The sequence below is a fragment of the Typopeltis vanoorti genome, chromosome 20 (assembly GCF_054136105.1).
Source record: "Typopeltis vanoorti isolate ZY-2024b chromosome 20, IOZ_Tvanoo_1.0, whole genome shotgun sequence".
NCBI classification, from domain to species: Eukaryota; Metazoa; Arthropoda; class Arachnida; order Uropygi; family Thelyphonidae; genus Typopeltis; species Typopeltis vanoorti.
This window is the reverse complement of record NC_143568.1, coordinates 109,673,796-109,689,329: the sequence shown is the minus strand read 5'-3', so window position 1 is coordinate 109,689,329 and position 15,534 is coordinate 109,673,796. Positions and strand designations below refer to the sequence as shown.

Genomic DNA, 15,534 nt, shown 5'->3' with positions numbered 1-15,534 from the left:
CAGTCTGTTACTTGTCAAGACTCCAACACTATCAGTTCTTGTATTTCTATCGTCTAAGGCACTTTGTACTGTAACAATCCACCTATAACTTGGTCTTCCTCTGGGTCATTTTCCTGCCAACCTGGCAGAGAACACTTGTTCTGCTAATCTTTCCTCGCCCATTCTGTTTAAATGACCATACCACATGAGATTAGCTCTGCTAACGCATTCCTGGATGCTGACAATGTCAAGTTCTTTCCTAATATCCTCGTTTTAATATGATATTGCCATTGATGCCATCCGTTCATGCCCCTAATCTTTCTCAGGACTCTCATATCTGCAGTCTCTAGTCTTTGGTCAAGTGTTTTGCTTCTGACACAGCTCTAAGATCCATAAGAAAAAACTGGTTTGAACACTGTCTTGTATACAGCTAATTTAGTGTTCCAACTAATTTCTCTCTTATTCCATATGAATTTATTCAATTGACTTCCTACCATACCAGCTTTGTTGATTCTGTTGTCTATTTCCATATTTAATTTACCATCTTCACTAAAAATCATGTCTAAGCAGATGAAATGTTTTACTTGTTCTATAGGTTCTCCGTTCACAAAACAGCTGACATTTTCATTGTCTTTGACTTTTTATTGCTATTTTATTCATACCATATCTATCACAACAGTTATTCAATTTAGTCAGGGTATCTTGCAGACTTGTATCAGATTTATTTAGAAGTATAACATCGTCAGCATAAAGCAAAGAGCTGACATTAACATCTCCGATTTTAATATCACGTTTAATACCACTTTCCTTCATAACGTGATCCATATACACAAGGAATAACAGAGGGGATAATGTACATCCTTGTCTCACACCAGATTTAACATTAAACCATCTTCCTGTACTTCCTTCAATTCTAACTGTTGACTTACAACTCAAATAAAGACTAAGTAGTGATTGATATAATGCGACACCATATAACTGTAGCGTTTGAATAGCTTCTCTCTTGGCACCTTGTCATATGCCTTTTCCAGATCGACAAAACTTAAATACAGATCTTTGTTATATTCCCATGATTTCTCAACTATTTGTCATAAAGTGAAGATCTGATCCTGACAGCCTATATTTGGCCTGAATCTAGCGTTTGTTCTTCACCAAGCTTTTCTATCACAATTCCACTCAACCATTTCTCAAGTATACTTGCATAAATCTTACCAGGAACACTCAGTAGGGAAATATCTCTGTAATTCTCACATTCAGTTTTATTTCCCTTTTTATATATATGAGTATTATGAGAGCTCTACTCCAATAAACGGGAATTTGTCCCTATGTCCAAGCCTTCTGAACTATGCAGTGCAGCCACTGTAAGACTTTTATACCATCATACTTCAGCATTTCTGTTTGAATATCATCTGCCTTTCCAATTTCAAGCCTTAGATGGTTTTTCTAGTTCAAGTATGGATATGCATTCCTGATTGTATGCCTGTTGAGTGTTTTTTACAACTGTGCTATCACTGCTTGTTTCATTTAGCAATTTTTCGAAGTAATTACCCCATACTTCAAGGATATCTTTTTCTCCCATTTTCATGTCACCTTCATCATCTTTAATTCCTTTTACAGCACTCTTTCCTCCATTTCTAAGTTTCTTCAACAACCTTCAGAATATTTTGCCACCTTCCTGATATTTATTTTCTATGTTCTTGCCAAAGTCCTCCCATGACTTTTGTTTAGTTAGTTTAACACGGTGTTTAGCTTTCTTACATTTGTCTCTGTATTCTCTAAGAGCACAAGCTGACTTATTTGTCATGAACTTTTGATATGCTTTCTTCTTTTCCTTCACTGCCTCTTTAACTTCCTGTGTCCACCAGGGAGTTCTGATTTTTTTTTCCTTGCAGACAACCTCACCACATGCCTCTTTGGTTGAATCAAGGATTTCTTCAAGGCTTGCCACTGAATCTACAAGGTTTGGTTCCTGTTCTCAAACTCTTACATTTTTTCTTCAATAATCTTTGTGTATGTTAGTCTACAGTTCACATCTGAGAGCTGCTCAACTTTCATTCGCTTTAAAACTTTCTTACATGTTATTCTTTTCAATGTGAAATTCAATTTTATCCTGCTCAAGACTAAATAGTGATCACTTCCAATTTCAAATCCTCTGTACACTCTGGTGTCCTGCACCAGGAAGAAAACATTACTATCAACAATAACATAGTCAATGAGACTTTTCTTATTCCTTGCTTCTTCTCTCTATGTAACTTTGTGCATAGTTTTATGTAGGAAGATGGTGTTAGTAATAACCAGTCCATATCCTGAGCAGAAATCCAACAGGTATTTGCCATTATTATTAGCTTTGCTCTTTTCTCCAAATTTTCCCAAAAAAATTGTTTTTATGTCTGACAATCATTCCCTACTCTGCTATTTAGATTTCTAACAAAGACCAACTTTTCATTTTTCATTGTGTCAGTTGTATTCTCTAAATCTTCAAAAAATGTCTCCCCTTCTACCTTAGTAGAACCTTCTGTGGGGTGGGACCATAGGCACAAATAAGTCTCATTGTCCAGTTCCCCATTCTGATATCTGCCCACATCATTCTACTTGAAACTGCCTGCCATTCAAGAAGATTAGACTTGTATTTAGTGTTGAATACTATGGCTACTCCTTCTTTTCCTTGTTTGTCATTGCCTGAATATAATATTTTGTATTTATTGCTCAGAAAGATCTCACCATTAAGTGGTTTCACTTAAATGAAGAGAGTGTGAGGAACTGTTTTAGGGAGAAGGTGTTAGACAGGATTTTGGATGGACTAGAAAGTGTACAGGATTGACGGAGACATAATTCAAAAGCAATTCTAAGCTGTGCAATTGAGATACTTGGTGAAACATCTGGAAAGATTAGAGAGCAGAAGGAGGGTTGGTGGTGGAATAATAATGTACAAGAAGCAGTGATGGCTAAGAGTAAGGCAAAGCAGAAGTAGGACGAGTCAAGAGTGGAAGAGGACAGAGAGGAGTACTGAGAGAAAAAGCGAGAAGCCAAGAGAATTGTTGCACAGGCAAAGGCCATGGCATATCAGGACCTTTATTATCAATTAGAAACAAAGGAAGGACAGAGAAAGATTTATCGATTCGCAAAATGTAGAAATAAGGCATAAAGGACATTGTACATGTGAGGCAGATCAAAGACTCTGGAGGAAGGAAGGATATATCAGGAGGGATGTGGATATAAGAAACAGATGGAGAATATACTTTGAAGGGCTTTTGAATGAAGAAAATGCAAGGACTCACAGAGAAGATGGGGAGCCTTATGATGGGATGGTGCAGAAAATTAGTAGAGTGGAAGTGAAGGAGGCTATAAAGAGGATGAAAAATGGAAAATCGGTGGGCCCTGACAGGATACCAGTGGAGGCATAGAAGGCACTGGGGGAAGAGGGAATTGACCTGCTGTGGGACCTGGTAATAAAAGTGTCAACAGGAAAATATACACGAGAGAGACAGAAAGTTTTCCAGTGACAGTTGGCTTGCATCAAGGGTCATCATTAAGTCCGTTCCTGTTTAATATTGTGATGGAGGTGGTGATGGAGAAGTGAGAGAAGACGCACCTTAAACTATGTTGTATGCAGATGACATTGTGCTATGTGCAGAAGCAAGAGAAGAAGTGGCAGCTAAACTGGAAAGTTGGAGGAAAGTACTGGAAGAGAGAGGTATGAGACTGAGCAGAAGACAGAGTATATGTGTTGCAAAGTGGATGGCAGCCAGGAGACAGATCTGGAGCTGGAAGGAAATGTCATCAGGAAAGTCAGTGACTTTAGATACTTAGGTTCAACAATGAAAGAGGATGGTGAGGCTAAGAAGGAAGCGGGATGCAGGAACTGGAGAGAGATGGCTGGAGTGCTATGCGATAAGAGGGTGCCGATCAATCTAAAAGGCAAAATCTACAGGACAGTAGTGAGACCAGCTATGATGTATGCTATGGAAACTGTGACCCTGAGGAAAAATAACATCAGCAGGATGGAGGTAGAAGAGATGAGAATGCTTAGGTGGATATGTGGTGGGATAGTCTGAGAAATGACTATGTAAGGGGAACGGTGAAAGTTATGAACTTAGAAGCAAAGATACAGAAGGCAAAGTTGAGATGGTTAGGTCATGTGAGGAGGAGAGAGGAAGAGTATGTGGGAAGAAAGGTCATGCAGATGGATGTGCAGGGGGGGCGGAGTGTGGGTGGCCAAAGAAGAGATGGTGGAGGAGGACTTGAGGATGAAGAACTTGGATGTGGCTACAGCCCAAGACAGGAGCTTGTGGAGGAGACTCACTACAAACAGCGATCCTACTTAAGTGGGAAAAACTGCAGAAGAAGAAGAAGAAAGATCTCACTAGTTTTTGTGTTTTTTGTTTCAGTCACCCCTATTATGTCAATCTTGTACTTATCTAATTCCTCAGCTAGCTCCATTTCTTTGCCATTCAGGCTTCTTATGTTGATAGTTTATGTTAATTTATATTGATAGATTATGTTAATTTAATAATTAATAATCTAAACAAATATGTGAGATGTAAACATGCAAAATAAATTGCTAAAGTTTTTTAAAATTATAAAAAAAAAAAAAAAATCAGCTAACGCCTTTTTTATTCCCGTATACGAGGAGTAGGCGAGGCCATTTAGCCCTATCTAACTTTTGGAGACTGAGTGGGCAGTTCAATCTCCACTGGTACAATCAGAGATAGATGGCCCAAGGCTATCACTAATTAAGCGGTACACAGTGAAGAGAGATGGCTCAAATGTGCCGCCATCTCATGGTCCCTAACCCTAACACAACATATTTAATGTCTGAAATAATGTGGGTTCTATGGTCGATTTTCTTGAGTTTACGGGACGAAAAACCCGAGTTTCTGGGAGGAAAAACCTGCTTGCCCGTGCCAGAGATCGACTAACTCAGGAACCGGTCAAAAAAAGGCTTAGAAAAATTTCCTCTAGTCGCCGACTAGACTCAAAACCAAGTCTTCCTTCGTGCGGCCAAGCGCCGTGGTATGCAAACGCCACATCCACTGAGCTACACAGGCTCCTCAAAATTATATAAATAACAATTAAAAGGCATGAAAGTAAAATACTGATGGGATGGGATGAGCTTCGCACTCCAATAACACTCTTGTGGGATGGATATTTGTTTAGGTGGCAGGTGATTCATGACTAGAATGCTTCTAATAATCAAGATGGGGACCATCATCCTGATACTGGAGGTCTGAAATAGCTTGGAAATATGTTAAAAACCAACAGAGTTTCTAACAACAGGATTTTTAGATTATCTTATCCAAAGAACTACAGACACTAAATGTTTACAACTTTTGTGGATGGGATCAACTTTAAAAAGAAAAAAAGATTAATTTATAATGAGCATGTGCACATAATTCATATCAGTGAAACATCAAAAGCGCAGAATCTCTCTGTAAGTCTTGAAAAGGTCATTCAGAGATTATCAATTTATTAATGTAATTTACAGTCGTGCCAAGAGAAGGATGAAAATCTGAAAAAAATGAAATGCAACAGGAATGCAAACTGAAATGTTTAGCATTTATGAATTTTCTTTCTTATTTTCTTTTCTTAAGTTTTCGTTAACATCCACAGCATAAGCTTTCCTGAAGTATGCAATGATGCACACATGCGACATACACATCATATTTGTTATGGCAAATGTAAGTGTATTATTATTATTATTATTACATGGACATCCTCATAGGGTGCAAGGAACTCATCGTAGGAAGTACACATTAACCATTATTCACATAATTCCAATAACTCTCATTCCTTATTCTGTTCACTGACAAAGCACACAACTGATTCTGGAAACTCATTCGATTCATTTAACAGTTCCACAGTAAAAATTTGGTCCTCAAATGTCTGTTTCCCTGTTAAAATTATTTTAGCAAACAATTTCTGATAGATTATAGGAGAAAGTAGTATCTACACACAGAGCAGAAATGTATATTATACAACTTACTTACCAAAACTGAGGTCATGGTAAAATTTAAGAGATGTCATAGTTCGTTCTATGTTTGTGCAGTTCCAAGGTGGTCCTAGTTCTACTGTCGACTGCCTTTTTGCTGGAAAATCACGAATAAAATTTTCAGTACATACATACATACATACAAAAAAAAATAATAATAATAATAAAATAAAAAAAATTATCATCATCACTATTATTATTGGGATACCACTGCAGAGAGTATCTGGATTCATTCTTATAGCATGAGTCTTACTCACACAATGCTGACCATACTTCTAGATTGTTATGATTAAATCACTTGTAAATTACATAACAAAATGAAAAATTTAATGTAATCCACTAATATTTCATCTCAATAGTAAGGAGCAAGAAGAGAGCTGTCCCTAGAACAAAATAAATTAATAACCCCTAAAGATGAAAATGGAGTACTGATTCAAGACAAAGAACAGATTATAAGAGGAACAAAATCTTTCTATGTCAAATTATATGATGATTCTCAAGGATTTAAATCAATATGGAAACAAAAATGTAATACCACAAATGGAAGAGGAAGAAATATGCCCTGATGTTTTAAAAAAGTTCAGCATGCAATGGGTAGAGCATGAATAGTGGAATGACACCACTACTCATGTTCTACCACTAGCAGAAGTTCTGACAGCAGGTGGTGAACCAGTCATGACCATGTTAAGTAAAATTTAAAAGAGAATGCCAATGAGGTAGAATAATGCTAACCTTATTATAATTTTCTAATAGGGAGATAGAGAATCTATTAAAGATTACCACCACCCTATCAGTCTCCTTTCAACAATATACAAACTTAAGTTAAGGGGATAAAAATCCCTTATTATTTTTCAGCCAGTAAGCGAAACTAAGATCGAAAACTACGACCTGTAACATTTCATGCCGACGAACTGTCGGCGTATCCAAGCGTATATTGCGCTTGGATACGCTGACAGTTCGTCGGCATGAAATGTTACAGATCGTAGTTTTCGATCTTAGTTTCGCTTACTGGCTGAAAAACAATAAGGGATTTTTATCCCCTTAACTTATCAACCTCGCCAGAAAAAAATAGCCGTTTGGCTTTTCATCTTAATATACAAACTTTTTACAAAAATCATTAGCAATAAAATACAAACCACTACATTTAAGCAGGATTCAGAAAAAACTACAGCACTATTCATAAATATTCAAATAAGACAAATAATTGAAAATTAGCTATTTTAGAAGCCCTAAAAAATCAAGGAAATGAAAAAAAACCTATACTGATATACTTAGTTATATATATAAAAATTCAACTGCATCTATAAAATCGAGAACGAATAAGAAATTTCATATAAAAGAGTAAACAAACAGGAAGATATCATTTCATTATTTACAGCAGCCCTAGAAGAAATTTTTAAAAACCCAGATTCAGGAAAAATAGAGGAATTATGTTAAATGAGATAGAAATAAATGACCTATGATTTGCTGATGACAACTATTCTTTCAGGAAACTGCAGAAGAACTTGTGAATGCAGAGAGTAAAAAAGAAAGAATTAAATAAAGACAAAACAAAAATAATGTATAATAAATACATCAACAAAAAGACAGTAGAAATGGAACACCGGGAAATTTATAACCTTCTACCTAAGACAAAAGATCACAATAGAGGGAGGCTGTGAAGAAGAAATTATGCATATAATTCAACTTGGTTGGAAAGCCTCTGGAAAACACCATGAAACACTTAAAAAAAACATTACAATGTGCCTTAAAAGAAAATATTTGATAGTTGTATACATCAGGTCATCACATATGAAAGTGAAACATGGACTCTCAGGAAAAATATAACCAAGAAGTTAAAGATTACCCAGAGGAAAATGGAAAGATCACTAGTATTACTATTCCAGATAGAAAGCGTAATACTCAAGTCAGAGCTCACAGTAGGATGGGAGACATTATAACACCCATTAAAAGATCCAAATGGCAGTGGACAAGTCATAATGCAAGAAGTAACACTCAAAAATGGACAAAATTTATATCAGAATGGTATCCCAGAGATGGAAAGAGAGCTAGAGGAAGACCAAAGAGATGGTGGGAGGATGAGAGTAAAGAGAGGACAGGAACTCAGTAGCATAGAAAAGCTCAAGATAGGACTGATGTAGGACTATAGGAGAGGCCTTTGTCCAGCAGTGGACAGAAAATAGCTGATGATAAAGTAGAAAATATTTCATGATGAGTCTCAGCAGAGTGAAAATATACAACAACTGAAGCTATATAAAGCAAGAAAGAACAGAACAAAGGTTATTATTACTAATTGCTTCTATTCAGCACTCTCTTGCCAGTCATGTAGGAACCCATGGGAACTGAGGACATAAATGTAAGCAGAGTCCGATTTACTAAATTTACCAGTAACAATAAATAAGCTATTTGCATCTAGAATTATATACTGAGACATATACAAGAAAATGATTATTCATTTTCTTGTATATGTCTCAGTATATGTTTTCAGTGAAGAGAAGCATATGTATGACATGCCAAATGAATTAACCCAGAAATACATGTATATATAAAAAAGGAGGGATGGCATTAAATATACATATAATCCAACATATAAAAAGCAAGAATGTGTGTGTGTGTGTAATCACACATACATACCAACCTACAAAAAACATTTGTGTAAGCACTCCAGATACATATAGCAATTTGAACATAAGACTATTGGTAAGAGATCAAAGTCATTATGGACCGTCATTCCAGATAATTATCATCATCATAATCAAATTCCTGATATGGGGTATATAGGGTATTATGATAGTACTACATGAAAAATTTACATCATCACTACCTTCCTATCAACAATTTTCCTTAAAATCAATCTGCCATCTGTCAAGACTCCAACATTCTCAGATCTTATATTTCTGTCTCACATTTTACTGTATCAATCCACCTATATCTTGGTCTTCCTCTTTTTCCTGTCAACTTAGCAGAAAACACTTGTTTTGCTAATCTTTCCTCTTCCATTCTGTTTAAGTGACCATACCATGTGAGATTAGCTTTGCTAACACATTCCAGGATGCTAACAATGTCAAGTTATTTCCTAATATCCTCATTTTATATATGATATTGCCATTGATGCCATCTGTTCATGCCCTAAATTTCTTAGGCCTCTCATATCGGTGGTCTCTAATCTTTGTTGAAGTGTTTTATTTCTAATCCAGCTCTGAGATCCATAAGTTAAAATTGGCTTGAACACTGGCTTGTATACAGCTAATTTGGTGATTGACTAATTTCTCTCTCATTCCATATAAATTTATTCAACTGGCTTACAATACGTGCGTCGTTTATTCTGTTGTCTACTTTGGTATTTAATTTACCATCTTCTCTAAAAATTGTGCCTTAAGTAGCTGAGATGTTTTACTTGTTCTATAGGTTATCTAGTCACAATGCAGTTGATATTTTCAATGTTTCTGCCTATTTTCATTCTCATTGTCTTGTTATTGCTGATTTCCATACCAAATTTATTACAATAGTTATTCAATTTAATCAGGAAAATCTTGCAGATTTCTACTGGATTTATTTAAAAATATAACGTCATCTGCATAAAGTAAAGAGCTGATATTAACATCTCCAATTTATTTTATTATTATTATTTATTTATTTATTTATCGTATGGCTTGTACACATGGTTAAAAGACAATAAGATATAATACACATGAGCACAGATAAGATACACATATATGATTTAAAAAAAAAAAAAAAAAAGTCTACATTCCGGCAAATGCAAATATGAAATTTATGACAAGCATCAGATAGAAGATTAGTCATATTTAAACATCTAGGTTTTTGATTCAGTTGATCACCTCTAGGGATAGGTCAAAGATATCCTTAAAGTCACCTGGATATGCTGTCAGCTCGCATTCCTGTACTATATGGTAAATAGTTTGGGTCTCAGCTCTACAAGGACAGTGGGGATTTGGTATCTTACCCCACTTTGAAAGTAAGTCTCCACATACACCATGACCTGTACGAATCCTGTTAGCCGTAGTCCATATATTCCTGGGCAGGTCAAATCCAGATGGTTTTTGGAAAATGTTTATGTGATTGCGAACTTCAGGTGATACTGCTTGGCACCACAGTACATCCCACCTACTCGCCATACTGTCATTCTGGCTAAGAAGATTATGGGCGGTTTTTATGGCAGGTCTTCTGGATTTTAGTCTATTGGATAAAGCATCTGGAATAAATTCATGTATTGGGAGATTTTGGTTATTTAAAATTCTTTTATATTCATGAAGCAAGGCTTCCTGTTGTCACAGTTCCAGAGAAGCAATGTGGCTTGAAGTGGAGAGCCATTGTAAGGGTGTACTCCTAATGCAACCTGTTATTAAATGCAGAGTGGAGTTGAGTATCTAGTTTATTGACATGGTAACTTGAGCCAGACAGGAGCACCATACTCTACTGCACTGTAAACTAGACCCATAGCAGTGCACTGCATAGTTGTGGCACTCGAGCCCCATATAGTACCACAAAGCTTCTGAACTATGTTATTTCTGGTGTGAACTTTAGCAGCAATATTAATCATATGCTGTTTATATGTCAGAGTTCTATCCAGAGTTATTCCCAGATATTTAGGTGTTGGATTAAATGAAATTAATGTTCCATCAGCACATATCTCTGGTTTTTGATTTACAAGACATTCGGTTTTACCAGAATTTGGTGTTAATCTCCATTTTTTATAGAACTGCCATAAAGCCGACAGATCATTTGTCAATATTTCTTCAATTCTTTTGATAGGCTTGTTGCTGATTGCCAAAGCTAGATCATCTGCATAAGCAAACTTCCTGCTAGTGGTTTCAGGAATGTCTGCGATGTAAAGGCTAAAAAGCAGTGGTACGAGCACTGAGCCCAGAGGTAATCCATTCTTAAGCACTCTCTGTTTACTGATGCTTCCTCAGGTGACTGCCTTGAAATATCAATCATGCAGTAAGTTGTTTAGGAGATGACCCAATATTTTACATGGGATGACCTTAAGAAATTTATATATGAGTCCCTCCCTCCAAACAGTATCGTAAGCTGCTGTTAAGTCAATAAAGACTGCAGTAGTCTTCAGGCATCTTTGAAATCCTGCTTCAATGTAGGTTGTTAAACTGAGAACTTGATCTGTGCAGCTGCGATCTCTTCTGAACCCTGCTTGTTCTATTGGAACACGTTCCAAAATTTTATCACTGATCCTGTTCAATATTAGTCTCTCCAACAATTTGTAGGTTGCACTTAAAAGGCTATGGAGCGATAGATTTCAGTTCTGTCTGCTGGCTTACCTGGTTTTAACACAGCAATGATTTTTGTCTTTTGAATTCTTTAGGAACGTAGGAACGCAGCCACTTTCAAGTATATTGTTAAAGAACTTAGCCAGCCACGATCTTGCATAAGGTCCACAGTGCGTCAGGAATTCATTATGAACATTGTCAAATCCAGGAGCCTTCCCCATTTTGATATTTTGAAGTGCCGAGGATATTTCTTCACGAAAAAGGCAAAGAATATTGTTGATTCTTTTGAGTTACAGACTTCATAGCTTTTAGTTTGTGTTTTACCTCTATAGTATGTTCTTTATCTATCGGAGCTCTAGAAAGCGAAACAATGTGAGCAGCTATCTGATTCAGATCGACAAGAGGAGATTTTTTTGGTACAGAGGGGCTTGAACCAAGCTTTTTAAGTAGCGACCAGGCTTTTCTACTAAAGTGTTTGAAATCTATGTTTTCAGTTATTTGAATCCACTTTTCCTTATGAGCAGAGTTGAGACTATGGAGCAGTTCTTCTCCTATCTCAGGATCCTTATTTTCAAGGAATTTCCGATACAGGGATTCACTTTCATTGGTCCATCCAGGCACGTATTCTTTTTGGTAGCCTCAAGGAATGTGTATTTTTGCCACCGCTATAACTACTCCAGCAAACCGTGTATAGTTTTTGTAAGTTGGGGAGATTCTTCTAAGGCATGCGTCTAGATCTGCAGTGAAGTTTTCTCAGTCGGCTTTTTGGAAATTCATCTTGGTCTAGGAAATGATGTTATCACTGGAATTTGGGTTCCTAATTCTATAAAAATGGGATGGTACTGGCTATTTGGAAAAACCTCAAGAATATGTCTGAAAATCTATTATTATTATTATGAGAGATCTCCAGGGAGTCAGCGACTCATCGAAGAAGGCCACATACTACACACAACACCAGCTATCATACTTATTCTTGAATTCATTCACACTGCTTGCACTCACAACATCCAAAGGCAATCCATTCCAACCATGCTCTGGGAGAAAAATTTAGCCTTCACACCCTTCTTGGGGGCCTTCTTTCTCAGCTTCCAAGGATGCCCTCTTGTCCTTTCCCCTTTCCCCACCCTCCATAAATGGAAAAATTCCATCAACTGAAATCCTGTATGATGCTTTCAAAAGTTTGTAAGTCTCAATCATATCACCCCTCTTTCTCCTGTTTGCTAGTGTATGCAGTCTACAAATTCTCAATCTGTCTTCATAATCATTATTCCACAATCCTGATATCATTTTTAAGTACTCTCTCCAATATATCAGAATCACAATGGAAACCAGGAGACCAGACCTGAGCACAACAGTCCAAGTGAGATCTTATCAAGGCTTTGTAAAGAAGCAAAATAACATCCTTATCTTTACATGTGAATGTTTGTTTCAGCATTGCAATTATCTTTTGAGTTGTATTTGCAATCTTTGCCACATGGACCCTGAACTTCAACTTCCTACCTATCAACACTTCAAGATCCCTAGCCTCATCAGTTTCTTCTAGCCTAATCCCACCAATATAATACAACATTGAATATCTAATCATGCCAAAGCGAATGACTTGACATTTACTGATATTGAAATGACTACCATTTTCTCATGTCCACAATTCCAGTCTATTCAAATCATTGTGCAAAGACTGCATAACCGAAGCATTCCAGATTACCCTACCTATATCTTTGCATCATCAGCAAATAAATGTATGTCGCTTGTCAAATCCTTCCCAAAATCATTAATGTACAGATTGAATAACAGTGGAACAAGCACTTAACCTTGTTGTACACCACTTGTTTTTTTATTATTATTATTTTTTATTTTTTATTTTTATTAATCTTTGTACTAGTTACGGGCAGTACTACCCTTCCATCACGTCCAGACATTTTTTCCAGACTTGATATAAGCCTAAGCCTTTACAAGTCTTAGGATAATGAATTAGGATAATTACAATCCAATTAATACAATTAGGATAATTATCCTAATAATTTGTAATTATTAGGATAATTACGTCTTAGGCCTAAGACTTTACAAGTCTTAGGGTAATGAATACGAGGGCTTTACACGCCCTCGTATTCATTACCCTATGCCTGTTTGAGTTATCATTGTAGTCATTCTCTGGTGGCAACGCCATGCCACCAGCGTGCCCTGTAAGGCCCTCAAGGAAAGAACTTTTATATCCTTTTGCGTAAGCCCAAACTGTTTTAAGTCCTTATAACTATCTGCACTCCATATGCCATGTAAAGAGATGGTGGCGCTGGTAAACCTTGGAGTTGCCCGATGCTCCTCCCGTATCATCCTAACTAGATCTTGTATTTTTAGAGTAGTTCACTTTATTATTATGGCTACAGGCTAGTGGGCACCCTGTTCCCACCACCTGGGCATCAACTACCCAAACGTCACCATCTCTTTTAAACCTTGCAGACTCAGATCCCCTGTATAGCACTGTTTGATATCTGTCAGTCAGTCATCTTCTTATCCATGCTAATATTGTATAACCCAAATCCATTTTCTTCAATTTATGCAACAGTGTTCCATGCTGTATTCTGTCAAAAGCCTTAGCAAAATCCAGAAGTATTATGGTGTATCCATTCCCCTCATCTAGTTCAATGGTAACATTGTTATAGAATGTGAGTAAGTTGCTAAAACATGACCTTCCCTTAGTTGTTTGTTGCAAAGCAGGAATTCACTGTCGACCCATTTCTGAATGCAGGCCATTACCAGTTTTTCCAAAACCTTCACCACCATTCCTGAGATACTAATTGGTTGAGAGTTGAATACAATGGTCTTTGTACCACCCTTGTGCAATGGAATTACCATACATTCCTTCCATTCCTGCATAATCTTCCCTGTTCTAAGACTCATATTAAACATCCTCGTCACAGGAATAGCCAGTTCAGCTGAACACTCTTTTAGCACACGTGCTGATATCCCATCAGTCTCTATTGCCGAATTCTTATTCAATTTGTGCAACAGCTCTAACACCTCAGCCTCACACACCTGCATTTCTTCATCTAGTGAAGAGGTAACAGTGAGTTCAATGATGTGTTCACCAGGTTGATAGCTTTTAACAAAATGGGCACTCATTAGTTGAACAACATCTTCTGCATCTGTAACCCTCACACCATCTGAATTTAGAGGAGTTATTCTTTCATATTCATTCTTTCTTTTACTTGCAGCATATTGATAGAATTCTTGTGGGTTGTCTTTAGCACGCAGAGTCAGTTTCTTTATCAGACTTTACTTTTTGTGCAACAGTTGTGACTATTCTAGCCTGATGCTTATAATTTTCCTAATGCACACGTATTCCTTTCACATCATCCTTTTCTTGTGAATCTCTTGCTTAATAAGATTACACACCCATTTGACTCCTATCCTATTTTTTTCTTCAAACTCTCAGGATGCATTCTGATATCAGATCATTTAAGTATTGTTTAAATGCTCCCATGCAATGCCAATATTCTTTTCATCCAGAAGCCGATCCCATTCCACTGAACTCAGTATACTCCTCAGTAGGTCATAATTTCCTGCTTTGTAGCTCAGCATAAAACCTATTCTAAATGGAACATTCATAAACGTAGTCACTTCCCAAGTGAGTACCACATGATCTCTGCCATCGACTGGAGGCACAATGTTATATCTTTAACTGAAATGCCCTCTGACACTAGAATCAAATCTAACACTCTTTGACCTCGAGTTCCTTCTGTCACATGCTGCTGGAGGAAGTTTCCTGCAACAGCTCAATAAATGCGTTTTCATTCTTCTCATGAGATTCTACTCCTACCCAATCAATATTTAGATAATTAAAGTCTCCCATTATGATTACTCTTTTCATGCTCATCTTTTCTAGCTGGTGATGCATCGATATACAGATATAATAATCTACCTGAATGTTCTTTTGTATATTCTTGTTTGCAGTCTGCATGACACAGCTGGACAGCTTGAGATCATTATTCTTCTTTAATGCCGTACACATGTAGACATCTTTGCACACATATGATGGGTCCGAACTGGATGAACACAAACCCGAAATCGTTCTCGCCTCGTCAACATTTCCGGGACACATCCCATTCCCGTCGTTAACACAGTTACATAATACTGTCGCTCTTACACTCACATTCACACCATTCCTACCTTTATAATTTATTTCCCCTGATTTTCTGTGTTAGGTCTCATACAAGTTATTAGTTTATCTAGACTCCTGATACCAAACACATTCAGGTGTAGGCTATCCCTCTTATACAAATCCAATTTTCCCTCAAACTAACTCCACATATCCAAAAACTC

General features: G+C 36.9%; 1 protein-coding gene across 1 annotated transcript in view; it reads right to left on the bottom strand.

The window, feature by feature from the left end:
• Nucleotides 1–15,534, bottom strand: part of hob (bridge-like lipid transfer protein family member hobbit) — an 844,941-nt gene that overhangs the window by 357,405 nt on the left and 472,002 nt on the right. The window contains exon 28 of the mRNA XM_090409957.1: nt 5,967–6,065. Coding sequence (XP_090266083.1) covers nt 5,967–6,065 — 99 coding nt within the window. The remainder of the gene's footprint in view (nt 1–5,966; nt 6,066–15,534) is intronic.